The sequence below is a fragment of the Monodelphis domestica genome, chromosome 5 (assembly GCF_027887165.1).
Source record: "Monodelphis domestica isolate mMonDom1 chromosome 5, mMonDom1.pri, whole genome shotgun sequence".
NCBI classification, from domain to species: Eukaryota; Metazoa; Chordata; class Mammalia; order Didelphimorphia; family Didelphidae; genus Monodelphis; species Monodelphis domestica.
Window position 1 is genome coordinate 6,627,755 of NC_077231.1, and position 25,812 is coordinate 6,653,566.

Consider the following 25,812-nt stretch of genomic DNA (forward strand, 5'->3'; position numbering starts at 1 on the left):
AGTCCAGAAAAGAGGCTGGCCTTGTGGCTTTAGAAATGGAGGGAACAAATCAGAAACCACAGCCTGCCCCTGCCCTAGGATGTAGGGAGCATGGCTCTGAGAATCCTGGGTCATTGCAGCCCTAGGGGATCTGGAGAAGGAAATGATGGTGGGGGGACAGACAGGCAACTCTAGAACCCAGACATTGAGGAGCTACAGGAAGAGTCTAGAGCCAGGGTGTTCATGGTGGGGAGGATCTAGAACCAGGGTGCTGGGGAGGGGGGGACAGACACATTTTATGCCCCAAGTAATGGTCATTTGGCTCTCTCCCTCCTCGCCAGGATGGAGGGCTTGGGGCCTCTCATCCACCTGATCCCCCCTCTTGGCCTTTCTCCAGGTTCTCCGGTTTCCTGTTCAGGAGTGTCTAAGCTACACGACTTGTGAGCAGTGCAAGGAGTCTCGGGACCCCTACTGTGGCTGGTGTGTGCTCGAGGGACGGTGAGTGACCCTATGTGGGCCAGGTTGCAGGGAGGCAAAGCTAGGGCTGGGGCCTCCAGTGGGGCCAGGGAAGGGGGTTACAAGCCACTGGCTTAAAGGCCAAGGACTAGATGTGTGCATGAGAGAAAGAAGAAGGGGTCTGAGGGAGATGCCAATCTGTCCTTTGAGAGACTGTGGTCTCTCCCCTTATTTGAGGGGAAGAGCATAGTCTGGGCTTGCCCTCAGGGAGTCCCTATTCTGAGTGAGGAGCACAGATCCTAGAGTAGTGCTAGGTCTGAGGGTCAGGGATTCCCTGGTCTTGCCTGGACTCTATCTAACACCTAATTTCCCTACCAGCTGCACCAGGAAGATCAACTGCTTGAGGGCAGAGGAGAAGAATCACTGGCTCTGGAGTTGGGGTGACTCCTGTGTGACTGTCACCAGTGCCCAGCCCCAGAATATGAGCCGCCGTGCTCAGGGAGAGGTATGAGGGTCCAGGATGAGAGGGACAGAGCCAGGGTCAGGCAAACAGGAGCAATCAGGGTGGGCTTCTTAGAGATGGGGGCACCTAAGCTATATGAGATAGAGGCTTCCTGGGGAGGGCTTTCTTCCTCACTTGCCTCCTGCTCACTTGCCCTTATGTCACCTGGAACGGTTTGGACTGAAATTGACACCAGATGAGATGTATATGGCCATCCCTGTGTGTGCTGGGGAGCTTACCAGACTCATTCCCCCCCCCCCCATCTCCCTCACCTCCCTTACTGCCTTCACCAGTCTCACCTCCCTCCCCACTGTGGGGGTCTTTCATGTATCTCCAGGTGCACTTGACAGTCAGCCCTCTCCCAGCTCTGACAATAAATGATGACCTTCAGTGTAGCTTTGGGGACTCACCAGCACACCCTGCCCGTGTGGAAGGAGAGACCATCATCTGTAACTCCCCCAGCAAGATCCCCCCGACACCTCCAGGCCAAGGTCAGGGGCCCACCTCTTCTCCCAGGAATGAGCTCATTAAGCCAGGAAGTGGCAGGGTGGGGCAGGGTGATCAGGGGTGACCAGAAGAGCCCCAGGGAGAAAGAAGAAAGGCCGGAGGAGGAGCAGAGATGGAGAGTGCCACTTCCATGGGCGGGGGGGGGGGGGGGGGGGGGTGGGGCACCTGGCGGGCCTTCCATCCCTGGGGATGCTGAAAGTAGGCCGGCCACTCCTGTGCCCTGAATTCTTTAGAGCCTTGTGGGGGAGGCTGGGGCTGCCCCAGGGCAGAAGAGTCTCCCCAGGACAGGGAGCTGAGAGGCAGGCCTGCCCATGGCACCACAGAAGGAAGGAACCACTGCCCCACAGGCTGTGTGGCGGGAACGTCAGCGAGGGCCCTTGGGGCCAGAACATGAGGCTGCTGGGCTTTGAGCTGGTCACCTGAGACAGGATCTGATAATGGCCTCTGTGGCAACAGATGGAATCACAGCCAGAAAACTAGAAGAGCCCTGGGTGGGATGGGGGGGAGTGGAGAGCCAAGCCCCACCTTGTGTGAGATAACAGACCTGAAAACCTAGTCTGGAGGCTGTCAAGAGTCTCTGCTAGAGGGGGCAGCTGGGAGCCAGATCCAGAGACGGGAGGTCCTGGGTTCAAATTTGGCCTCAGACACTTCCTGGCTGTGTGACCCTGGGGGAGTCACGTCAGCCCCATTGTCTAGCTCTTACCATCTTCTGCCTTGGAACCAATATATGATATTGATTCTAAGGTGGAAGGTAAGAGTTAATGTAAAAAAATGTTTAAAACTCTGCTAGACTTTCAGAACTGCTAGAACTTGTCAGAAAAGGCCTAGGTCTATATTCTGCTGGCACTTAGCTGTCAGTTCAGATCTCTGAACATTCCCTCATCTGTAAAATGGGCATAAGAAAGCTCACACTGTAGAACTTTCAAGGTTGGCTTTGGGAGAAAATATCCACCAAGTCTTACTATTTAGCCGGCCCTGCTGGGGATCCAGAGACCAAGCAATACGATCCCTGCCCTGAAGGAGCCCCCATTCTACAAGGGGAGAAGTATATGGACCACATCTACGGAATGTGTGGTTATGGGAGAAATGAAATTTCTCCCCCTGCACTCGGGGGAGAGCAGGCTCCAAATTGTGTGACCGCGAACCTTAGTTTCCCCATCTGTGAACTGGCCAGAGGATCTCGTCACTATCTCCCTTCCACCATCACTGGGAGAAGAGACCTTTAGAGACCTGGCAGGTGGGGCAGCAATGTGGTTACTATGGTTACTCCCCCCTCCCCCCCAAGCTGGCTAACTCCCAAGGGGCTTTTAGTGCAGGAGGCTGGAGAAACATACCTCCCAAGAGTGGCTCGTCATTATTTCGGGATGGCTATCGGCTCCCCTCACCCTTCCAAGGGGACTCAGGCGGGACATCTCATTCCCACCTCCATGCCTTTGTCCTAGCCTAGCCTCCCCCGACCCCTTCCTTACCTGGGCTGCCCTCCACCCTTGCCTCTCCCTCTGGGAGTTCCCGGTTTCCTTCAAAGCTCAGCTCCTGGCAGCCCTTTCCTGAAATCATTTCTACTATCCCCTGCTGGGTAGTACCAGGCTGACCTTCCCTGCCGCCACCACCTCCACCACCACATTTCTTCCAGAGATGATTCTGGGATTCTCTCCGGTTCAGTGGCAGTTTCCTGAGGCCAAGGCTCATGGGGGCCTTGGGATTTTTCAGTCTCTGCCAGGGCCCAGTATACACTTGGACACTTGAGCAGAAGGATTAGAATTAAAAGGGAATTTCACAGCCTCCCATTTTACAGATGAGGAAATCAGGAGAAGAGACAGAGACAGAGACAGAGGCTGATGAGGGGGCTGCCCACCCACCAAACCTTCATTCTCTCCTTGTCTACAGACCATGTGGAAGTCCTGATAATACTCACCTTCTTGCGAACCCCTGTGTTCTTGACCTCTCACATGTACCCATTCTATGACTGCAAGGAGGCCATGAGTCTGAAAGAGAATGTTCCGTAAGTGTCTGGCGGCTGGTGGGGGTGGGGGTGGCGTTCATTGAGGCTGCCTGGGGCTCTTTGGGTCAGCTCCCTCACCTGCCTGCCTTTCCCCCAATACAGGTGCATCTCTTGTGCCAGTAATCGCTGGAACTGCCAGTGGGACCTGAAGTACCACGAGTGCCGAGAGTCTTCCCCTAACCCTGAGGAGGGCATCATCAAGGCCCACATGGTGAGAGCAGGACCAGGCTAGATGGGAAGAGTTGGGGGAGGAGAATCTCTGGAACTGACATCTGGGACTCAAGCCCCCATCCTGCCACAGACCATCTGGACTGTTGCTTCCTTGCCCATATGAAGGAGATCAGGCCCCTTGTGGTCCCATAACAGCCATGAGGCATGCAGGAGCCCACACACACACACACACACACACACACACACACACACACATACACAGAAGGGAGTGTCCAAGCATAGGGCATACCTACAGCCAAGGGCAGCCAGGGAGTGATCCTGACGTTATAGGGAGTGAGCACCAGGCCTTGTAGGGGAGATCTTGGAAATCTACTCTCAGCTTGCTGGTCTACCCAACCACTTCCCATGTGGCTCTGAAATCCCTCTGCATCTCAGCAGCTGTGAGGTAGGCCTGTGGACCTCTTAGGAAAGTACGAATCAAGGAGCTCTGAGCCTGGACCTGGAGCATCTGTGGGACCTTAAACAAGTACCCTGGGCTGCAGTTCTCCTCTGGAAACTAAAGAATTGGCCTAGATACACCCCAAGGTGGATCTGTGGCCCTTTCCCCTGGGGGTGAGGCAGCAGCAAGTTCCCCAGAGGCCATGGGGAGCTCACTGGGGCTGCTGGCTCTCTCCTTAGGAGGAAAACTGCCCCCAGTTCCTGAACCCTAACCCGATGGTCATTCCCATGAATTATGAGACAGCTGTGAACTTTGAGGGGAAGAATCTGGATCCAGTGAAGGTAAGCATGATGGCCTCAGAGGCTCTCCTCCAGTGGTCCCAGGGCTAGCTCCCGGCCCTTTCGAGAGCTACCACTCTGCCAGGGGTAAGTACATGCATAGGACCTGCTACCATCAGCTAGGTTCCACTAGGTGGGCCAGTGCTTCCTGCAAGAGTGGCTGGGCAGGTTTGTCTCCCTGCCTTGGCAGCATCTCCTGTGGGTACCCCCACAGGCCTCTCTCCATTCTCATCCATCATCCCCACAACTAACAAGGTCTCCTCTCCAGGCTCCTCCCTACCCCCCATCACTTAACTGCACTTTTTTCTCTTTCTGCCTGGATGTGCCTATTCTCTAGCCTCCAGGCTTTTGCTCCTGGTTTTCCCACCAAAATGCCATCTCCAGGAAGTCTACTATGTTTCCCCTAAGGGTCTTACTAATGCATATGTGTGCATTATCCCAAGTTAAGTGATAGAGTATTTCATTCAGATCCACAGGGATCTGTTAATCACCTACTATGTGCCAAGTATTGTACTTAGCCCAGTGAGAAAACAGTGAGCACATGGGGATACCTCGTGAACACACAGACACTCGGAGTCTCCAAAGCAATTTAGAAAGAGAATAGAGGAGAAATCAAGTCAGAGAGTGCTAATAACCAGGAGGGGACAAGGAAAGACCCTTCGTCGGAGGTAATGCTCTGATGGAGCTAGGGATAAGAAGGGATGGCACTGGAAGCATGGAGGCATGACTGTGCAAAGGCTTGGGAGGGGGAGATGGGAAAACACCTAGGAGAGTCACTGAAACCAGCCCACGTATCCATTAGGCTCCTGCAGGTCTAAGCCTCCTTTCTGGAAGTTTCCCCTGGGAGCTTGAGAGGCATCAGATAGCTCCAGAGTCCAAGCCTGGCCTTGGATCAGGACCCATTGGAGGAAGCTCCTGTAAAGCTCCTTGTTCCCCTCCTTCCCACCCAGAGGTCTGAGCCTCAGCCCTGGTGCCTGACTGGCATACATCTCCCCTGCCTCCCCCAGGTATCATCCCTGCATGTGGGCAGTGAGAAGCTGAAGTTTGAAGAGCCAGTGACCACTGGGGAGTCGGGCACCTTCACCTTTACCACCCCCAAGGTATGGCAGGTTAGGCTGGCCAGGGGTGAGTGGGGGCCCATGGATCTGCAAAGGGATGGACAGATCAGCCACAAAACAGGAAATGGGGGTTCTCTGGGGGACCCCAGTTAATAAGGAGAAGATTGGCTTCGGATTCTGTGGACGAAATGCCTAGGAGGGGAAGGAGGCAGAGGGAGGGGGTGGTTGTCCATAGAGGAAACTGGGAAAAGGCCTGCAGGAAGGAGTTAAGGGTCCAGAGAAGGAGGGGAAGTGGGGTTGGCTCAGCCCTGCCTGCTGCAAGAGAGAGTGCTAGAGTACTGGAGCTGCTCACCCTGCTCCTGTAGCCTTGTCTGCAGATAATGTATCTCTCCGGCCTCTTTTCTCTGTTGGTAGAGGGGGCTGTTGGGAGCAAAGTGCATACACTGTAGCCATTTGCCCCTTCTGGAGCCCTGTTGGGCTACAATGTCTCTCTCCCACCTTTTCTCATTGGTGGAGGGTTTGGTAGGTGTGATGGGTGAAACACTGTAGCCAATCATTTGCCCCTTCTGGAGCCCTGTTGGGCTACAATGTCTCTCTCCCACCTTTTCTCATTGGTGGAGGGTATGTAGGTGTGACACTGTAGCCAATCATTTGCCCCTTCTGGAGCCCTGTTGGGCTACAATGTCTCTCTCCCACCTTTTCTCATTGGTGGAGGGTTTGGTCGGAACAAAGTGTGACACACTGTAGCTCCTGGAGCCCTGTTTGAGGGGACAGAGTAGCCCTGTTGGTGAGAACAGTGTATCTGGGTGCTCTGGAGCACGTAGCCACTGGGCTTCCTGCCTGCTGTCTCTGCCCTTTCTCAGTTATCCTATGATGGAAACGAGACGCTGCCCCTGAACTTGTACATCAAGTCTTATGGGAAGAACATCGATAGCAAACTGGAGGGTGAGGCCTTCTGGGACTGGGACGCTGGGGGCCAGGGAGGAGGGGGGTAGAGCAGCTAGTCTGGGGGCTAAAGCTGGAGACGGGCTGGGGCCCCTGGCCTGTGGATGGGGAGAAGGGCAGGTGGGGTAAAGGTGCTCAGGCCCGGGCCTTCCTTCCATCCCTAACACTTTCCCTTCCACAGTGACCCTGTACAACTGCTCCTTTGGCCGCAGCGACTGCAGCCTCTGCCTGGCTGCCAACCCTGCCTACCGCTGTGTGTGGTGTGGGGGCCAGAATCAGTGTGTGTACGAGGCCCTGTGCAGCAACGTCACTACCGAGTGCCCGGCCCCTGTCATCACCAAGGTGTGACACCTCCGCCTTGGGGGGTGGGGGGTGGGGGCCTCTGGTCTTGAGTTTGCCACGTGCATGGCAGGTCGTCCCCGGTGCCTCCTGTTCTCTGCCTGTGGGCTCCTGGGCTCTCAAGCACATGTCTCCATGTGGCTGTTCTTGCAGTCTCTGGTCCCAAAGCTCCCTCCCTGTGGAGGGGGTACCTGTGCCAGGGAGAGGCTGACTTTGGCCACTTCACCCCTATTACAGGCGGGCGGGGGGGGGTCAGGAAGTGGGCTCCCATTGGCTCCTGGGCCCCAACTGCTTCCCTAGCTCCTAAGCCCCAGCTCCCAAGAGTTGGGTGTTGGTAGAGTAGCCAGAGGTGCACACACAGCCATGGGCACCCCCTTGGGAGTGCTCTCCTCCCTGGCCCGCTCCCCTGAGGCGTCCTCTCTGGTTCCCCCCAAGGGCCCTTCCATGACTCGGGTTTCTGCATGTTTGTCTCTAGATCCAACCCGAGACGGGTCCCCTGGGCGGGAGTATTCGAGTCACCATCCTGGGCTCCAACCTGGGCATCCGAGCCGACGATGTCCAAAGGATCACAGTAGCCGGCAAGAACTGTGATTTCCAGAGGGCCCAGTATTCCGTGTCCACCAGGTAACAGGGCGGCACACACTGAGCCCACAGGAGGGGAGGGGGAAGGCTCCTAAAGGTGCTCCCAAGTGGACAACAGGCCAGCGCCCATGTATTAAGCACCTGCTGTGTGCAGAGCACAAAGGCCAGTACTAATGAAGTCCTAGGAGAGAATGGCTAGGTAGGAAAGGAGCCCAGGCCAGGTGAACGTGTGTGCATGTCATCACCTTTCTTCTGTACAGCTTCCTCAAGAGCTCAGCCTCAGTGGGACCAAAGTACCCCTCATTCTCCTCCCTCCGTCCTCCCACTCTAACGTCCTTCTTACTGTCGGTGACAGCACGGTAGAGCTGGAAGGAGCCTTAGGATGAGTGACCACTCCTTTTACAGATGAGGAAACAGGCCCAGAACAGGGAAGGGACCTGCTGAGGTCACCCAGGTAGAGAGAGTAGCAGAGTCAGAATCTGAACTCAAATCCTCTGGATTTGATCTTCCCAGGCATCCAAGTTTATAGCAGCATCCTCGGTTCTTTCTCCCTCACTCCCCTGGCCCGTCCCCTTTGGCCAAGTCCTATCAGTCACCCTTCCATGACATCTTCTCCATCCCTCTGTCCTCCCAATAGCTACTGCCCCAGGCCAGCAGGATTTGCTGTGGTTGGGCCTCAGTCCAGAGGCCGTCATCTCCTCAGGGAAGCCTTCCCTCTGTTCTCTGTCCCTCTTCATTTAGCTCTCTTTGTATTTAACCACCTGAGCTCCTTCTAGGCAGGCACTGCTTGTTTTGTTTCTACCTCAGTTCCTAGCCCAGATTGCCCTGGCACAGGGAGTTCCAGTGTGGAAACTCCACCCCTCTGCCTGTGATTTGTAATCTTAGCATGTTGCTTGGGGGGTGCTGAGAGTTAGGTCATTCACCTGAGGCGTCTAACCCCAGTCTCCTGACACCCCAGACACTGCCAGCCTACCTGGTGGGGGCCTGTGTGGACCCCCCCATGAGGGAAAGGTCATGTGCAAACAGAACCCTAAGGGACAGGGGTTCCCCTTGGGGAACCTTTAGGCTAGAGGCAGGGACTGTAGGATCTGTGACCTGCCCCTCCACCCCCCAGGATCGTGTGTAAGGTGGACCCTTCGGAGGAAGCCATCACGGGGGGCATCGAGGTGGACATCAATGGGAAGCTGGGCCAGTCACCGCCCCATGTCCAGTTCACCTATCAGGTAAGTGAGGGCCAGGGCCCCCCGGGGGCAGAGGCCAGGGAAGGGCAACTGGAATCGAAAGTGGCTTCTGATCCATTCCAAACCCTGGGAGGCTTCTTGCAATGGAGAACAAAGGCGTGGTGCAACGTCCTGATGGCAGGGAGTGGTCAGGGAGCCTCCTCCAGCCTGTGTCTGAGTCACTGCAACAGGGATGGAGGAAGGAGGGCAGAAGAGCTGGGCTGGCTGTCTTCTGGGCTCTGTGGCATTCGAGGCCTTCCTCAGCTTGGTGGCCCCACTGCCTTTCTAGCCCACCATGCCCCCTCTGCTCCAGCAAAACTGGGCGCCTCTCCTCCCTGGAGAGCCTCTTTCTTCTGGTTTGGCCTACACGGTACCCCATCCCTGGAGCACCCCCGTCCTCTCCTCCTCTGAAGAACTGCTCCCCGCTCTAAAGGCCAGTCCCAAGGCCTGCCCTGAGCCCTGAGCTGGGCCCTCCCACACACATCTGCCATGTGCTGTTGCTTCCTGCTGTCTCCGCTTCCCATAGACTGTGAGCTCCCTGAGGGCAGGCACTGGGCCTTTTTTAAACTCTGTATCTCCTGCTGTGCTGCTCTCCGCCCCCAGCTAGCCCTTAATAAATGTGGCTTCGATTGTCTGTGTCTCGTCTCTGTGGCTCCGTGTAGGTGTGTGTGTGTGTGTGTGCGCGTGTGTGTGTGTGTGTGCGTGTTTGCACATGTGCATGCGCGCGCAGCGGCGCGTGTGTGCCAATCTGTCCATGTGAGCATCCATTTCCAGGAGCAGAAGGGGGTGGCACACTTCACACTCAAACACTCCTGAGGGACCCCCTGAGCAATGACCGTCCCCCACCCCCTGGCCCATCAGGGCCGGGGGGTGGGGGACGACTGACTTGGCCTTGGGCCTTTCTCCTCCCTAGCAACCAGTACCCAAGAAGGTGAGCCCCACTCAGGGGCCCCAGGCTGGCGGGACCACCCTGGTCATCAGCGGCTCCTACCTAGACACTGGATCCCCTGAGGATGTCCGGGTGATCCTGGGCACCTCCAAGAAGGGAGTGCCCTGTGAGGTGTACGTATCACCACCCAGGGAGACCTCAGGGTGGGGGAGCTCCCAGGAGGACGAGGAGGCTGTTTGGTGGCAGAGGCCCAGTGACCCCTGTCTCCTCTCCCTGCAGCATTGAATTTGGGCCGCAGCTCCACTGTATCACAGGGCCCTATGAGGCCCTCGGGGAGGTCCCCATTGAGGTCTACTATGGCAGCTCCCTGGCAGCAGGGGACCGAGTCACCTTCACGTACTGGGAGAACCCGGTGCTAAAGGCCTTTGAGCCCCTCCGGAGCTTCGTCAGGTAATAAGCCCCCCTCCCGCTGTGACACATTTGGAGGCACCTCCTTGTGGGTACGCTGCAGCCCCCCCGGCTGCCCTCTCAGTAAGGCTGTCCCTCCAGACTTGTCCCTATCCCCCACCCCAGATCTCAGTGCTCCTGAGGCAGGAGGGAAGGGTCCCCAGGAAACCAGTCCTTTCCCTGCTGATGCTGATGGAAGGCAGAAGGAATGCAGTGGGGCAGGTTTGGGCACCTGCTGGGAAAACCCCAGGCCTGACTCAGGCCTCTCCCTGGCCCTCGTCTCCCACTGTGGCTCAGCTGGGTGGCTCCTCGAACACGGCCAGCCCTTCAAGCTGCGGGTGCCCTATCCATGCCATGTTGCTTCCTGCTTGGAGGGCCTCTGGGCTCACTCTCTGCCCCCTGGTGTTTGTTGGGAGGATGGAGATCTTCAAGATCTCTAAGCCACTTTGCCTGTGGCCTGACAGGGAGTGAGGGCCGTGCCAGGGTGAGCCTCCCTCTGGAGAGGCCATTCCTGCCTTGGATGCCAGGGGAGGAGCTTCCAAAGAGCCTATGAATGGCGTCACGCCATGGGGGCTAACGTGTGTGGGGACCCGTGGCCGTTTGTGTGGTCAGCGGCTCCTCCTCTCCCAAATGGCTCGAGGGTCACAGCTTCGTACATATCCCTGGCCCTGGCTGATCTGACTCCTAGGTGGCCCCATGTTCCCCAAAACCCTAAAGGGGGGAGGGGGTGCTGCCACCACTCTCAGCTGTGGTTAACCCTTCCTCTGCCCTTCGTTTCCCCAGCGGAGGCCGGAACATCAACATCACGGGCCAGGGATTTGACCTCATCCAGAACTTCTCCATGGTGGTAATTGCAGAGCCCCTTCGATCCTGGAGCAAGAGGAGGAAGAGGCAGGCTCAGAGCCCTCTCCAGGCCATGACGGTCAGTCCCTCTGGGGCGTCCCCTGCTGCCAACCCTCCCAAGTGGGCAGCCAAACTGAGCGAGAGAGGGGTCAGCACCAAAGGACTTGGGCTCTGAGGAGCAGCTGGTGCCTCTGGGGGTGCCCCCAGGCTGGAGAGAAGGGGTGCAGGGCTGAGGTTTTCATATTTGCGACTGAACGGAAGCCATGTCCTCCGAGAGAGCCTGGAGCTTGGAACAGGGAGGGGGTCCCTTCCTGCCCACGGGGCCCCAAGTCATCCTTCCCAGCCTTGCCCACAGCCAGTGGGGGGAGAATTCTGCTCCCTGTAGCCCATTCACCGTTGATGGGAATGTTGTCGGGGGCAGAAACAAAGCAGAGACCAGTGCATGAGAGCGGGGGCCAGGGAGGGAGCAGCAGAGCTGTGTCTGGGAGAAGGGGGTTCCGTTGGCAGCCATTCGGTTCATCCCCAACGCTAGAGACACGCAGCCACGGCCACCTCGCTCCAGGGCCGGAGATGTGGCCGTAGCTGCGGGCACTGGGGCTGCGTCCAAAGCTGGGTGTGGGGCCCTGGGCTGCCACCTCTCGTAAAGCCTTCCATCTTGGTCCGCAGGTGGTAGGGACTACGTATACCCGGTACAGTGACACCAAAATCGTCTTCTCGTCCCCCCAAGTCCCTGACGACCCCGAGGCCTACAACATCACCACGCTGCTCCAGATGGACGGCCACCGCGTCCTGCTGAAGACCGAGGCTGGGACCTTCGAGTACGTCCCAGACCCCACCTTTGAGAACTTCACTGACGGCGTCAAGAAACAAGTGAACAAGCTCATCCATGCCAGGGTGAGGACAACACGCGGGCCCGGCCTTCGGAAGCTGGGCACCCCGGGGACCCGAGGCTTCACACAGCACTGGGCCAGCGAGGGCTGCTGCTCAGGGCCCTGGGCAGGGAGAGCCAGGCTGGCCTGCAGCAGTCAAGGAAGGCTTCAGGCCTCGGTTTTCTCATCCATGAATGTCTCCAAGGTCCTTGCAGCACCCATTTTTATCTGCTCCCCGTACCCCTTGGCACTGAGTGCCGTGATCAGCGCCTCCTACAGAGCTTCAGGGATCGTAGCACAATGGGCTGAGCCACCCCCGGCCACCTGGTTCTGCCTGTCTCACCTTCCCCTCTCCTCCCGTCCCTCCCAGGGTACCAACTTAAATAAGGCCATGACCATCCACGAGGCAGAGGCATTTGTGGGTGCCGAACGATGTTTCATGAAGACATTGACTGAGACCGACCTGTACTGTGAACCCCCCGAGATACAGCCGCCCCCCAAGCGGCGGCAAAAGAGAGACACCACCCACAACCTGCCCGAGTTCATTGTAAGTTCCGGGGGGCAGAGGCTCACAGCTGGCTCCTGAGGGGGAGGAGGAGCCAGGGATCCATGACCGGGGCATGGCCACCTTAGCTCCCTCTCCTGCACAGGAGAGAAGAGGAAGGTGCACAGCTCGGGTGCCATGGGCTCCGTTAGTCCCTTTGTGTGAGCCATTGGGGGGTGGGTTCCAAGTCATTCGTATCTGTCTAGGGCTGGGGTGTTTGGGCTGCTTGTCTACACAGGGACAGTCCTGGGGCCCCCCGTGTATACACGGGGCCTGGGGGGGGGGGCTCAGGGCACTTGGTATCCTCCAGGCTGGCATCACATGTGTGTGAGTTTTCTGCATGGGACCTTGTGAGTGCCTTGGCATCTGCCCTCAGGGAGCTGGGGTCCTCTGCGGCCTGCTCATGGCATGGTGGTGTCCTGAACCCCTAGGCTCTAGTGAGGGGCACACACCACTGCTAGAAGGGATTTGGGTCCAACCCAGTAAGGCTTGTGTCTGTGCTCTGAGAGCCAAGAAGCCCCCATAAGGAGGAGCCTCACTTCCCCTGGGGCACCAGACACTAGGGAATGGATTGGTTGGTGATGTCTGCATCAGGACCCACAAGGACCTACCCGGGGCTACTGGGAGGGTTGGAAGCATATGTAATCCCATCCTGGCATGTAGCATCACACATGTATGTAGATGGCCTCCCCTTTGCGAACATGTGGCGCACGTGTGTTAGGGAATCGCCGCAGGTGCACAGCATGCCTACTAAGCAGGGCTGTCCTTTGCGGTCCAGGTGAAGTTTGGCGCCCGGGAGTGGGTCCTCGGCCGGGTAGAGTATGACACGCGGATGAGTGACATGCCCCTCAACATCATCTTGCCCCTGGTCATCATCCCCATGGTGGCTGTCATTGTCTTCTCCGTCTACTGCTACTGGTGAAGCTTGCCCCCTCACCCATGCCACCTCCGAGTCCCCGCCCATTCCCGCCCTCCCCCATTCCCAGGCTGCCTTGTCTGGCCTGGATTCCTCCCACTCCCCCTGACACCTGTTTCCTGGGAATAGCTGGGCTTGGGTCTAGATCCCAGCCTTCTCCCTCTCTCCTTGAGCACCCTTCCTGCGCTAGGTCTCCAGGGAAGTTTGGAAATGACTCATGCCCACAGCTGCCTGTTGTCCACCCCTCCAGAGAGGATGTGGGAGACAGCTGATCCCAAACTGCACAAACCCCCAGGGGCCTTGGTGTTTGCCTTTCATGGCCCCTGGAGGTGCTGTTTGGGCTAGGAGGGGTTGTGGGATGACAACACTGGCCACCAATGTGGCAGGACCTCAGCAGCTCCCATTGCCAATCCCATCCACTTCTAGTTCTGAGACTTGGGCCTTCTCTTGCTAGGTTGGGTCCCCTCCAAAATGGCCCAGGGCCACTCACATCTGGGTCTCGGGCTTCTCCCCACAGGCGGAAGAGCCAACAAGCTGAACGTGAGTACGAGAAGATCAAGTCTCAGCTGGAGGGCCTGGAGGAAAGCGTCCGTGACCGCTGCAAGAAGGAGTTCACAGGTACGTGGTGGACCCAGCAAGGTTTCTGGGCTGCCTATTCTTGGGGAGAGGAGGCCTGTGGAAGGGCACCTTTTAGGGCCCAGGAATACTGGGGAGAAAACTGGGTCAGGCTCTTGCCCAGCCCTAGGGATGCCCCTCCTGCCCCATCCTTTTATGCCCCCTGAGGTTGTTGGGCATAAAGTAACAAAGTAGGCCTTTCTGATCCTTTCCCTAAAGCTGCCTGGCCCCCTGCTGGAGTCCCTGGCAGAGTTGATGCCAGATGTAACTGCTTACTCCTTGGGAGAAAAGGGCATTTCCAGGGCAGGACAGGGCAAGGGGACTTCAAAGTCCACCCCTGACTGGGTGACCTTCAGCTGATATTTACCAGTGGTGCCCTGAGGGACCAGAACCCAGCTGGTGCCTCTGTGTCCAGGATAGGCTCTCCCCTTGGGCAGGGGGAAAAGAAAGAGGAGACTTCATTTACAGGGGAGGGGGCACTGAGGCACCGGCCAGCCACGGTCAAGGAGACAAGATCAGGGCGAGCTGGCTTGAGGGGGTGGGACTTGAGCAGGCAGGGACCGTCCAGGGAGCCCCCAGCTGGCCGCCCAGCCCAGACCTGACTCACTCCCTGCAGACCTGATGATTGAGATGGAAGACCAGACCAATGACGTGCATGAAGCCGGGATCCCCGTGCTGGACTACAAGACCTACACAGACCGAGTCTTCTTCCTGCCCTCCAAAGATGGGGACAAGGACGTCATGATCACCGGGAAGCTGGATATCCCCGAGTCTCGCAGGCAGACAGTGGAGCAGGCTCTCAACCAGTTCTCCAACCTGCTGAACAGCAAATCCTTCCTCATCAATGTAAGTGGATGGCCCGGGTCCTGCCCTCGGGGAGCTCCCAGTCTGGAGGGGTTGGGGGCAGAGGGGGTGTCACCTTGGGTCTAGCCCTTAGTCTGCACTGAGTGCAGGACTCCAGCCAAACCCTCTAAACCTGGCCCTTCCTAAGACTCCAAGGATCTCCGGGAAGTAGTGGTTTTCATAGCTTTGGCCTCAGGGGTGCCCGGCAGGCAGGTTTATGTCCCTGAAGGGGAAGGGAATGGGCATCTCTGATGCTGCTGTGCCCACCCCCAGTTCATCCACACGCTGGAGAACCAGCGGGAATTCTCCGCCCGGGCCAAGGTGTACTTTGCATCCCTGCTGACGGTGGCCCTTCACGGGAAGCTCGAGTACTACACAGACATCATGCGGACACTCTTCTTGGAGCTCATGGACCAGTATGTGGGTGCCAGGAACCCGAAGCTGATGCTGAGGAGGTACTGAGGGCCACTGGGTGTGGGACGGAGGCTGTCCCTGAGTGTGTCACATGTGGTGAGGCTGTCGGCACAGAAGGTTCTGTGTGCATGTGCAGGAGACGTGTGTGATGCACCTGCTGTGGGAGGCTGTCACTGTGTGGGTCATGTGTGGTGATACTGGCCACAGGAACCCCAGACTCGGGTGCCTGCCACTGCAGCCACTCACCTACTCATGGGAATAAATTTTAATAATGCTAACATGAACGACAATGAGGGTGTGTCTCCAGGGGCTTGGGTCCCTGTCCCAGCGTTTGGCTGGCTGATTCCTCAAGGAGCTGGCAGTCAGTCAGTCATTTATGAAGCCTGCTAAGGGCTGTCAGAAGGACTAAGAAAAGCTTCATTCCCCACCTCCAGGCTTGAAACTCAAGAATAACCTTGATTCTTCCCTCCTTCACCTCTTCCAACCCAGTTAGCTCCATGTCCTTGGACCAGGGGACTCGAGGGGGCCTGTTTCCTCGTCTGTAAAATGAAGGGGCTTGGCCTCGATGGTCTTGAAGGTCCCTCCCAGCTTAAAACCTAGGATCCCATGACCATGTAAAGTCCCAGGTTCTTCTTGTCCTCCCATAGCCCTTGCTCCTGGGCCTTCTCCCCTCACACCATCTCTTCCCGCCTTAGCATCCCCAGGCACAGGATGTGCGTCCTGTAAACAGCAGGTGATTCATTAGTCTTCAATGGATGGAAACAATTCTGTGTGTGTGTGTCTGTCTGTCTGTCTGTCTGTCTCAGAGATTTATCTTCTGTAGCCCTCAGGAGGGGAGGATCAAGGGAGTTAGGTCACTGTCCCAGCTTTGAGGCTTATTGAGTCACTTCACTTGGCCCTCAGTTTTCCTCTCTGTAAAATCCAAGGGTTGAACTAGATTGATTCCCTTTAAGGCCTTTCTAGCTTCTTCCTTGAGATAGGGCACAGGGAGGAGACTGAGTCGATCTGGGCCGGCACATCATGCCAGGAGATATCCCAGGGGATGATGGAGAGCGAGTGACCATTGAGGTCTGAGCAGCATCGGTGCCTCAGCTCAGGGCTGGCTCCTGAGCCCTTTGGCTCCCTTCTCTTTCTAGGTCAGAGACCGTAGTGGAGAGAATGCTTTCCAACTGGATGTCCATCTGTCTCTATCAGTATCTCAAGGTGAGAGTGACTGGGGCCCCTCACTTTAGGGGAGGAACAGCCCAGCAGAGACTGAGGGAGCCAGAAACTCTATGGGTGCTCTCCTCCAGGGCAGGGTTCTTAAGTCCCTTCTAGGCTCGTGGTCCCCACCACAACGGGGTCTCCCATTCATTGCTGATCTCATCACCCAGAGCTTCTGCCCAGGGTCACGAGCCATCAGGAACAGTGGACAAGGAGTTGCCTTTGCTAACTGTCATTGAGGACCCAGCCTGGGCCCTCTTGCCTCCCTCCCTCCCTCCCTCCCTCCCTCGAGGGCCCAGGCTAACCCAGGGTTCTCCTCCAGGACACCGCTGGCGAATCACTTTACAAGCTCTTCAAGGCCATCAAGCACCAGGTGGAGAAGGGGCCTGTGGACGCAGTGCAGAGGAAGGCCAAGTACACCCTGAATGACACCGGGCTCCTGGGGGACGATGTGGAGTACATTCCATTGGTGAGCCCCGGCCCAAGGCCTGACCTCCTGGGCCCCTCCCCCTCCTCCTAGCTGCTCTCTGGCCCCTCCCCCAATCATTTACTTCCAGAGGGCCTTGACCTGCAGAAAGCACTTCCCTTGTCTCTGGGCCTCAAGCCCTAAAAAGAGAGCGTTGAAGTAGATGCCCTCCGAGGTACCCTCTGGTTGGTGACTCCCTTGTGACACAGTCTCTTTGACACCCCCTCGAGTCCCTCATGGCCCCTCTCCCCTTCCTCCTGTTCCTCTCTCAACTCCGCTTCCCCCATGGCCTCTCCACCCCAACCCAGTTTCCCCTGCGTAGAGCCCAGCCTCAGCCAGGAGGACTAATAGTGAGGGCAATGGGACAGGTGGAAGAAGGAAGGTGCTGGGGGCCGATGACTAAAGACCTCAAAGGGCGGACTAACGTTTGTTCCCCAGGCAGTGAGGGCCCTGGGAGTGACACAGTTAAGCCTGAAGCTTAGAAATACTGTGCTATCATCTCTGTGGAGTGGGGTGTGTGTGTGTGTGTGCGTGTGTGCACGTGTGTGTGTGTGCGTGTGCGTGTGCGCGCATGCGCACGTGCGCGTGCGGTGTGTCTGCTCATGTGATCCAGGTAGGCTGTCGTGCCTGCTTAGCCGTAACTGATGTTGTCTGAGTCTGCCGGATTTGCTGTTTTTGCTTCATCCATCATCCTGGGCTAACCACAGCTGCTTCCTCCACCCCCTCCCCAGTCGGCCTTCTCTGGCCCTGAAGGACGATCTTTCTAGTTCACAGAGTTGGGGGGGCCTCCAGGCACCCAAGGGGCCTACGTCATTGTTCTGGCCAAGCTTCTAGTGTCTCTCTGAATTGCTCCTTTGCTTATATGGCTATTTCCAAGGCCAGTTGTGTCACAGAGGCCTTGGGCCTCATGAAAGCTGGAGCCTGTGAAGTATGCACCCTTCCAGTTAGCCTTAATTAAAGCCCAGTCTGGAGCATAGCCTTAATGGGCCCTGTTTATGGACTTGTCAGGAGAGACAAGATGTGGGCCTTTGTGGGATTATCCTGGCTAAGAAGGAGACCAGATAATTCAGTCCTCATCTCTGCCAGAGGGATTCAGTGAGAGGGAGAGGGATAACTCCCCTGAAGGGTGGGCAAGACCCATGGGGAGAAGCCACCCTTCTCTCAGGGACACCCTACCACCTCCTGAGGAAAGAAATGGCCCCAAGAGAGGCTCCTAAACCCCAAGGAAACCCTCCCCTCCCCTCAGGGAGCTTCCAGCCAGAGGACAAGGGAAGAGAAAGGTTGGGGGAGCAGGACAGGTCTTAGAAGCTGACTGTGTGAGAGGCATGCTGGGAGGGATGGCAGACCCCAAGGGCTCCCATATCCCTCCACCTGCCAACCAACACAGCCCCTCTTTCTCCGCAGACTGTGAATGTCATTGTTCAGGAGGAAGGTGTAGAAGCCATTCCCGTCAAAGTCCTCAACTGTGACACCATCACCCAAGTCAAGGAGAAGATTATTGATCAGGTGTACCGCACACTGCCCTGCTCAAGGTGGCCCAAGGCTGAGAGCGTCGTCCTGGGTACGCCCTGACAGACAAACACACACACACACACACACACACGTCCGTGAGCACATACACGCAGTCTAGGCACTGGCTGGCTGGCCAGGGGTGGGGTGGGGGGCGGGATGGGGCTCAGAATCAAAGCCTCCCAAGCAGAGACTCAGGGCTGTGTGAGGGGAATGAATCTGTGCGTGGTCAGTCTAAGAAGGCACTTTGGACCCAGACGGAGAGGGAAAAGCAGAGAGAGCTGGAGGAGAGAGTGTCCTGGAGGCTGGGAGAAAGGGTGGGCAGGGACAGCAGTGTCAGATGCTGCCCACCAGCCAAGGAGGTTCAGAAGCCTTGGACACGGCAGGTAGAAGATCACTAGTACCTGGGAGAGAAGTCTCAGCTGAGGGATGAGCTTGGGAGCCACAAGTTCAGGGAGTAACGAGAGAGACCTGAAAGCAGTGAGGGTAGAAACTGTCTAAGCTGTGTATAACAGGAACTGTGGAGGTGCAGAGTCAAGGGTAGGTTTCTTAAGGACAGACGTGTTTGGAGGTATAGAAAGAGGCTACAGGGAGCTTGATAATGAGAGGTGACTGAGGGGAGAGAGACAGAGTGAGAGAAGGAAAAAGAGAGCCAGAGAGAGAGAGACAGAGAGACAGAGAGAGAGAGAGAGACAGAGACAGAGACAGAGACAGAGAGACAGAGAGACAGAGAGAGAGACAGAGACAGAGAGGGAGAGAGAGAGAGAGAGAGAGAGAGAGAGAGAGAGAGAGAGAGAGAGAGAGAGAGAGAGAGCGAGCATTCAGGGGACAAGCTGCTGGCCTATGGCCTCAGAAGAGCTGGAAGTCCTGTAGGCAGGAGGCTTGAGGAGAGAAAGTTTGGAACATCTGTTACAGGGAGTGGAATAAAGAATCACAGTCAGGAAGGAATGAAAGGATTGCCTTGCTGTGTTGAGAGCCCAGTTGAGATGAGTTAAATAAGACTTTTGTAGTCGGTCTGGTCCTGTGATTTTTCGCTAGCTCATAGCTCATGAGAAGGAAGATGGTAGCATTCCAGGCTTGGAGTTTGGCAAGGAATGAGCTGTGCTAGAATTGGGGGGGGGGGGGGAGGGGGGAAACGCAATCAAAGGCATCGTAAAGTTGCCTGAGATCACTATTGGGCTAAGATTGGGAAGGGAGATTGTGGGAAGAGAGCAGAGCTGATGGCCAGAATGACAGAGAGCCCAGAGGGGTGCAGGGCCTGGAGGACCCAGTGAAAGGAAATAGTGGGCTGGGGGAGAGTGAGGTTAAGGGTGAGACAGCAGAATGGGAAGCTGTGATTCAAGAACAAACTCCAAGTTCTTGGCTATGGAGAGAGCAGCCTTATAGTGATGGTTAAGATATGCCCCCCCCCCCACTTTGGATAGCTGACATGAGGGCAAGATTTGGGTTGTGGGAGGAGGTGTGGATGGGGTGCTTGAGAGGTCAGGTACCTGGTGTAGCCTCCCCTCTGTCCAGGTATAAGACCTGTCCTCAGGTGCCCTCTAGACTTGGGGGCAAGGGTGAAGTACCCCAGGACTTTGTAACTTGTGCCTCACCCTCCAGGAGCCCCCAGTGTAGGGGGGACACTGTTTCAGGCCCTTCCCTTGGGCAGCTGAGGCCGACACACAAGTATAGGACAGACCTCATCAGAGACATGTAGACCTAGTGCTTGGTGGGGGATGAAGGGGCACTTTCAACTGTTTATATTAGAAAAGCCCTGTGGTGTCTGGTGCCCACATGCCCTGGATGTGCCCAGGGAGCAGGATGAACCTTGTTCTAAGAGGAGAACCCTGACCAAGGCCCATCAGTGGAAGGGTTTGGTGTCCCGAAGAACAATAGGCTGCCTCAATAGGTAGTGAGCTCCCTGTCACTGAGGGGCGAGATTCCTACTGAGGCACAGGTTAGACAGATGCCTCTGAGCCCCTGAAGCCCCATAAATTGAGAGATTCCTTTGTCAGCTTTGGCATTTGGAAAATGGGTCACCTGAGCCCTGTTGTAGCATGCTGTAGCCCCCGTGGAATGTGATAGCATATGTGTACACTGTTCTGTGGCACATGTGTGAGCTGAGCTGTGTCCCCACAGAGTGGCGTCCTGGTTCCACAGCCCAAATCCTGTCTGACTTGGACCTTACGTCACAGCGTGATGGCCGCTGGAAACGGATCAATACACTCATGCATTACAATGTAAGTGTGGCCGCAGCCTTGTCTCCCCCGGCCCCTGGGCCCCTCACTAGCTCAGCCGTGCCCAGTGGCCTAGCTCTTTGGCTAGCCAAGAGAACCATCAGTTCCAGGAAGGCCTCAAGGGTGGCCACAGAAGGGGGCTATGGTCATACCAGCCCTGGAGCTATAGGATAATCATGTCCTCCCAGGTCCGGGATGGGGCCACCCTTATCCTTTCCAAGATGGGGATCTCCCAGCAGCCTGAGGACAGCCAGCAGGACCTGCCTGGAGAGCGTGAGTCTTCCCTCTTCCCTTCCCCTCCCCTTTCTTCTTTTGGACTCTGTCTGTGACACTGGTCATTCCCTCTACCTCAGTTCCTTCCACAGCGCTTGAGGTTAGAAGAGGTAGAAGCCACATGGGCCACAAGCCATGGGGGTTTCCTGGAGAAACCTTGGCTTCTGGTTCTGCCTTCCCTCCCAGTCCCCTCCTACACACCCCAAGGGATGCCCCCATGGGACAGGGAACAGCTGGGGGTCACTCTGGCTCCATTGAGGGCTCCAGTCAGGACTGCTTTCCCCCCTCTTCCCCACTCCAGGCCATGCCCTCCTGGAGGAGGAAAACAGAGTGTGGCACCTGGTGAGGCCCACAGATGAGGTCGAAGAAGGAAAGTCCAAACGGGGCAGCATGAAGGAAAAGGAGAGGACCAAGGCCATCACGGAAATCTACCTGACCCGCCTGCTCTCTGTGAAGGTGCGGGGTCCCCCGTGCCCATGGACCCCAGGCACACAAAGAGTGGGGCTGACTAGGGGCCATGGCCGGTGCCACTGAGCCCTGACCCGGCCCTTTCCTCCGTCCCCACAGGGCACGCTGCAGCAGTTTGTGGATAACTTCTTCCACAGCGTCCTGACGCCTAGCCCGACCGTACCCCCAGCTGTCAAATACTTCTTTGACTTCTTAGACGAGCAAGCAGAGAGACATGAGATCAAGGACGAGGACACAATTCACATCTGGAAAACCAACAGGTGAAGACAAGAGAGAGAAACGGGCCCGTCCACACAGGGGAAGCCCGGACGGAGCTGGTCACTGAGGCTGTGGATGAATTCTGCTCTCTGCCCTCCTTTCTCTCCTGCCCCCTCATGTGATAAATGGCCTCCTCCTTTTCCCTCTCTGTGCCTCCCTGCCTCGGTTTACCTCTCTGTGACCTCTCTCTGGCCCCTTCCCTCAGTTTACCACTCCGATTCTGGGTAAACATCCTGAAGAACCCTCACTTCATCTTTGACGTCCACGTCCCGGAGGTGGTAGACTCATCCCTGTCCGTCATTGCCCAGACTTTCATGGATGCCTGCACTCGGACAGAGCACAAGCTGAGCAGGGTGAGTGGGTGCTGGGGGTCTGGCAGCCTCCCCTCCTAGGCGGGTGCTTTGCCTCCGTCCCACTCGCTGTCCGCTCTGAGGGAGGCCGGCGGGCAGGGAGGAGCCTCTCCCCATTCTCTGCTCCTCCTGAGCCAGCTCTGGTAGTTGGTTAGACGAGTTGTCAGTCTCTCAGACCGCCAGTGAGGGGACGGGCGGGCACAGCCCAGAGCCCCAGATACCAGCCGGGGGGATCCTGAGTCCGAGAGCTAGAAGGGACCTGACGAGCCGTCGAGGCGCCTCCTCGCTTTTCAGGAGGCCCAGAGTCACAGCTAGGAAATGGCTGAGGAATGATTTGAACTCGAAGCTTCAGGCTCTGTTCCCAGCACCTAGTTGTCAGACTTAGCCGCACCACCGCAGACACTGGGGAGGCGCCCAACTGCAGCACAGCCTGGCAGCCCCTCTTGGGTCTTCCTTTGGTGGCTGTCTTGTTTTTGGCCACCTTCAGTTCCCATAAATGCCTTCCTTCCTTCTAAACAAAGATTAAGAAAGAAATGGGGGGCGGGGGGGGGTTCTCGTCGGGTGGCCTGGGCCACGGGCATCTTCTCAGGGGCCTTCTTGCCTCAGTTTACCTCTATGGCCATCCTTCCTCAGTGTCCAGATGGGGAGGCTACAAATCAGAGAGGGCAAATGGTCGCTGGATTCTAGGATTAGAACTCAGAGTCTGGCGGCTGTTCTAGGTATAGCCAGCCTCTGTCTGGGGTTCTGGAGAGTCTCCCTGGGGCAGCGCCACCCCCACCCCCGCTTCCATGAGCCTGGGGGCCAGGAACTTGGGGGACATCGCGGCCTCTCTTCTTCTCCGCAGGATTCTCCCAGCAACAAGCTGCTCTACGCCAAAGAGATTTCCACCTATAAGAAGATGGTGGAGGAGTAAGTGTGCTCCTGGCCTGGCCCCCAGGCCCCACGTGGCACGGGGGGGGGGGGGGGGGGTCCTCAGTCCCTCTGCAGCTGGTGGCCTCCTCCCTCCTCATCCATCCATTTGTCTGTCTGTCCCTCCAGTTACTATAGAGGGATTCGACAGATGGTACAAGTGAGCGACCAAGACATGAACACCCACTTAGCCGAGATTTCCCGGGTAAGGGGAGGGGGCGCCTTTTCTCTGTCTGTCTCTCCTCCCCCATCTCAATGAACGGGCCTCTCCCCAGCCAGACTCCCAGGAGTCACCTGCCAGAGTGGGGGGAGAAGGGGGGCAGCTTCATTGTGGGCCTGGGGCTGGGCCAAGGCTCCAAGGGCTGGGAATGCAAAGTTATGCTAATGAAGCGTGGGGGATGCAAATGAGGAGAGGGGAGGGAAAGCCAAGATGGCAGCGGGGCGGGCTTGTGGGAGCACACACGGGGTGCCCGTCTCCCCGCCCTTAGCCCGCTCCTCAGCTCTGCTTCCCCTGCCCAGAGCTAACAGGCCCAGAAATCCCTGCCACAGATCCGCTGCTTAAGCCCAGGACTTTGATTCGGGTCTCCATCGGGGTGGGGCCCAGAAGCCGGGAGAACCTGGACTCTCCTTGTGTCCAGGCGCTCCCTGGCATTCCCAGCCCTGGCGGTCACCGAGCCGTCCATCGCTGTCTCCCCCGTAGGCACACACGGACTCTCTAAACACCCTCGTGGCCCTGCATCAACTGTACCAGTACACCCAGAAGTACTATGACGAGGTAGGGCACACGGAATGGGGCGCTGGGGCGGAAGGGGGCCGTGGCTGCCCTCGCTGGGCCTCCTCAGACTCCCCGACAAGCCCCCGGCCCGGGGTTGGTTCATGGGTCTTCCTGCCTTCCCTCCTCAGATCATCAATGCCCTGGAGGAGGACCCTGCAGCCCAGAAGATGCAGCTGGCCTTCCGCCTGCAGCAGATCGCAGCTGCCCTGGAGAACAAGGTCACGGACCTCTGACGCGGCTTCCCGTCAGACCCGCCGCCGCCACGTCCTCTTTCCTCCCATTTGATACTGTACGAGAATTCTGCGCGAAAGGAATCATGGTTTTGTGGATCAGCCAGCCGAGATGTTAAAGGATTCGGACTCCAAATGCCCGGGCGGAGGGGCTCGCTCTCAGGAACAGACGGCACCTTCGAGAGCTCCCTGTCCCCCCGAGGGGAGGCCAGCCTTAGCCACTGAGCCCAAGTCCTCCGGCCCACGCTGGCCCAGGGGATCCCACTCCTGCTGCCTGCTTTCCGCGACAGGATGAGTTCTGGGTTAACATCTCAATGTGCGATCAGGGGCCGGCTGGACTCCAGGCTGCCCGGAGTCCAGCTCCGCCTGCCCCCCCCTGCCACGCAGGGGCCCTGGCATGTGGGGTGTTTCCTGATTGATTGTAAATGTGCCTTATTGATCCCCTGCTGCCTGCGACTTGGGGTAGAAGAGAGCGGCGCGCCCTATTCTTCCTGTGCGCCCCCAGCGAGCAGGACTGCTCATTTTGACCTTCTGTGGTGTCTTGGGGCGCCACGCCAGCTGTGAGCTGCCGGAGGTCTGAGTGCCTGCCTACTTGCCCATCCCTGGCACTCGGCTGCCATCCAATGGCATCTCCAGCCCTTTTCTGTCTTTCCCAGGAGGTGAGAGACAAAATTCGGTACGATTTCCCCCAGCACAAGGGATGGAGCGACGTAGCCCCGCGCTCCCACCCCGCCCCCAGCCCCTTTGGGCTCCTGCACGTGGCAGGGACCCCTGGGATGGGGCAGCTGCGGCAGAGGGTCACCCCCTGCCCAGCTCGGCCCCCCAGCCAGCCCCGGGAGCGAGTAACGGCCGGCGAATCGCCCTTCCCGGGCAGCTGCGTGGACCATACCCGACCGACCGTGAGGGGCGTCAAACGTCCCATCATGTGTTGGCCACACAAGGCCACGTGGGACATTGGACACGTGAGACTTTAGTCATGTCTAGTGTTGAACACATGAGGTCGTGTCAAATGTGGAGTGTTGGTGTCTCGTTGAGTGTTGGCCATGTTATGAGTCAGGCATTGAATGTCGGGACTCCCAGAGGAAGACCACGGGAGGGCGAGCGCCCCGGCGTGGGAGGTCCCACTCCTGCCGTGGTCCCCATCGTGTGTGGCACGGGGACCTGGGGGTCTGGGCGGCTTGGGGGAAGCCCCCGCCACCCCCTTCCCCACTGTGTAAATCTTGTTCATCGTAAGCCAAATACAACGTGTCCTTTTTCATACCTGCCTGGGGACGTGTCCTTTGTTCCCAGCCCACCTCTGCCCCCGCCCCAGGAAGCCCTTGGTGATTGCATCATTTACTCCTGAGTGGCAGGAGGGGCGAGGCCTCTCCTGGGCCCCCTGGGCTTTCCAGCTCTCACATCACGCGGCCAGGCACACAACAGCACGAGCCTGGATGAGCGCCCCCGTGCCCACCGGAGCCAGCTAGTCCTGCCCTCCCCTCCCCACTCCTCAGGGCCCTCGTGCCAAGGCCCAGGGGCACCCCGTCTGTCTCCCTGGCAGCCTGTGCGGCCGAGTGTGCTAAGCCTGCTGTGCATGGGGGTGGGGCGCGGGAGCTTTGTCAGAGCTCGGAGGGCTTCTCGGCCTGCCAGGCTGGCACCTTCACGGCTCTGCGGGGCTAGAGGAGGAGGGAGGAATCTCCCGGGGGTCCCGCTGGGCAGAGCTCGGGAGCAATGTCTGTCCCCTTCCTTCAGGTCCATTGTGTTCCTCCTCCGGTTCAGGGCTCCCCACATTCCTTTCAGAGTAGGTTGGAAGGGAGACACCCGCTCCCCTCCTTCAGCTGAGATTGGGGTGGGGGTGGGGGGCCCGAGCCTGGGAAGGAGAATGGCAAGAGAATCCCTGCCTCAGTTTCCTCACCCGTGCCATGACGGGCTCCACAATGGCTTCCCTGTTCTAATGTTCTGGGCTTTGAACCCTTGACTTCACAGAATGCACAATCCCAGAGCTGGAGAACCAGGGCTCAGCCGATATCCCTTCCTATGGGTTCCTCCTGGGTGCCTGGTCCTCTCTCACTACCTCCCAAGCAGCCCAGACCTGAGCTCGAGGACCGGTCCATCCACTCGAGGCTACCTCGGAAACCCCTACCTGGATCCCAGTCTGGCAGCCTCCCCTCAAGCTTCTAATTCAATTCAAGCATTTCTTTAGCACCTGCTGCATGCAGTGGGAGGCTTAGTGGGAGTGCAGGGGAAAGGGGGGC

The 25,812-nt window shown here is 57.7% G+C and overlaps 1 protein-coding gene across 6 annotated transcripts in view; it reads left to right on the top strand.

Moving 5' to 3' along the window:
• The window catches only part of PLXNB2 (plexin B2), an 82,926-nt gene extending 58,090 nt beyond the window's left edge, over positions 1 to 24,836 (top strand). For all 6 annotated transcript variants that reach the window (XM_056797545.1, XM_056797546.1, XM_056797547.1 and 3 more), the window contains 32 exons: positions 377 to 477; positions 814 to 940; positions 1,275 to 1,428; positions 3,332 to 3,446; positions 3,549 to 3,657; positions 4,296 to 4,397; positions 5,402 to 5,494; positions 6,316 to 6,397; positions 6,579 to 6,739; positions 7,212 to 7,360; positions 8,433 to 8,541; positions 9,452 to 9,600; positions 9,707 to 9,877; positions 10,658 to 10,796; positions 11,384 to 11,611; positions 11,957 to 12,133; positions 12,909 to 13,048; positions 13,564 to 13,664; positions 14,278 to 14,507; positions 14,778 to 14,959; positions 16,055 to 16,121; positions 16,444 to 16,590; positions 17,992 to 18,148; positions 20,218 to 20,318; positions 20,504 to 20,588; positions 20,890 to 21,044; positions 21,156 to 21,316; positions 21,520 to 21,667; positions 22,509 to 22,573; positions 22,703 to 22,778; positions 23,274 to 23,348; positions 23,477 to 24,836. In XM_056797545.1, coding sequence (XP_056653523.1) covers positions 377 to 477; positions 814 to 940; positions 1,275 to 1,428; positions 3,332 to 3,446; positions 3,549 to 3,657; positions 4,296 to 4,397; positions 5,402 to 5,494; positions 6,316 to 6,397; positions 6,579 to 6,739; positions 7,212 to 7,360; positions 8,433 to 8,541; positions 9,452 to 9,600; positions 9,707 to 9,877; positions 10,658 to 10,796; positions 11,384 to 11,611; positions 11,957 to 12,133; positions 12,909 to 13,048; positions 13,564 to 13,664; positions 14,278 to 14,507; positions 14,778 to 14,959; positions 16,055 to 16,121; positions 16,444 to 16,590; positions 17,992 to 18,148; positions 20,218 to 20,318; positions 20,504 to 20,588; positions 20,890 to 21,044; positions 21,156 to 21,316; positions 21,520 to 21,667; positions 22,509 to 22,573; positions 22,703 to 22,778; positions 23,274 to 23,348; positions 23,477 to 23,581 — 4,161 coding nt within the window. In that variant the 3' untranslated portion in view covers positions 23,582 to 24,836. The remainder of the gene's footprint in view (positions 1 to 376; positions 478 to 813; positions 941 to 1,274; positions 1,429 to 3,331; positions 3,447 to 3,548; positions 3,658 to 4,295; positions 4,398 to 5,401; positions 5,495 to 6,315; positions 6,398 to 6,578; positions 6,740 to 7,211; positions 7,361 to 8,432; positions 8,542 to 9,451; positions 9,601 to 9,706; positions 9,878 to 10,657; positions 10,797 to 11,383; positions 11,612 to 11,956; positions 12,134 to 12,908; positions 13,049 to 13,563; positions 13,665 to 14,277; positions 14,508 to 14,777; positions 14,960 to 16,054; positions 16,122 to 16,443; positions 16,591 to 17,991; positions 18,149 to 20,217; positions 20,319 to 20,503; positions 20,589 to 20,889; positions 21,045 to 21,155; positions 21,317 to 21,519; positions 21,668 to 22,508; positions 22,574 to 22,702; positions 22,779 to 23,273; positions 23,349 to 23,476) is intronic.
• Positions 24,837 to 25,812: the final 976 nt, after the last annotated feature.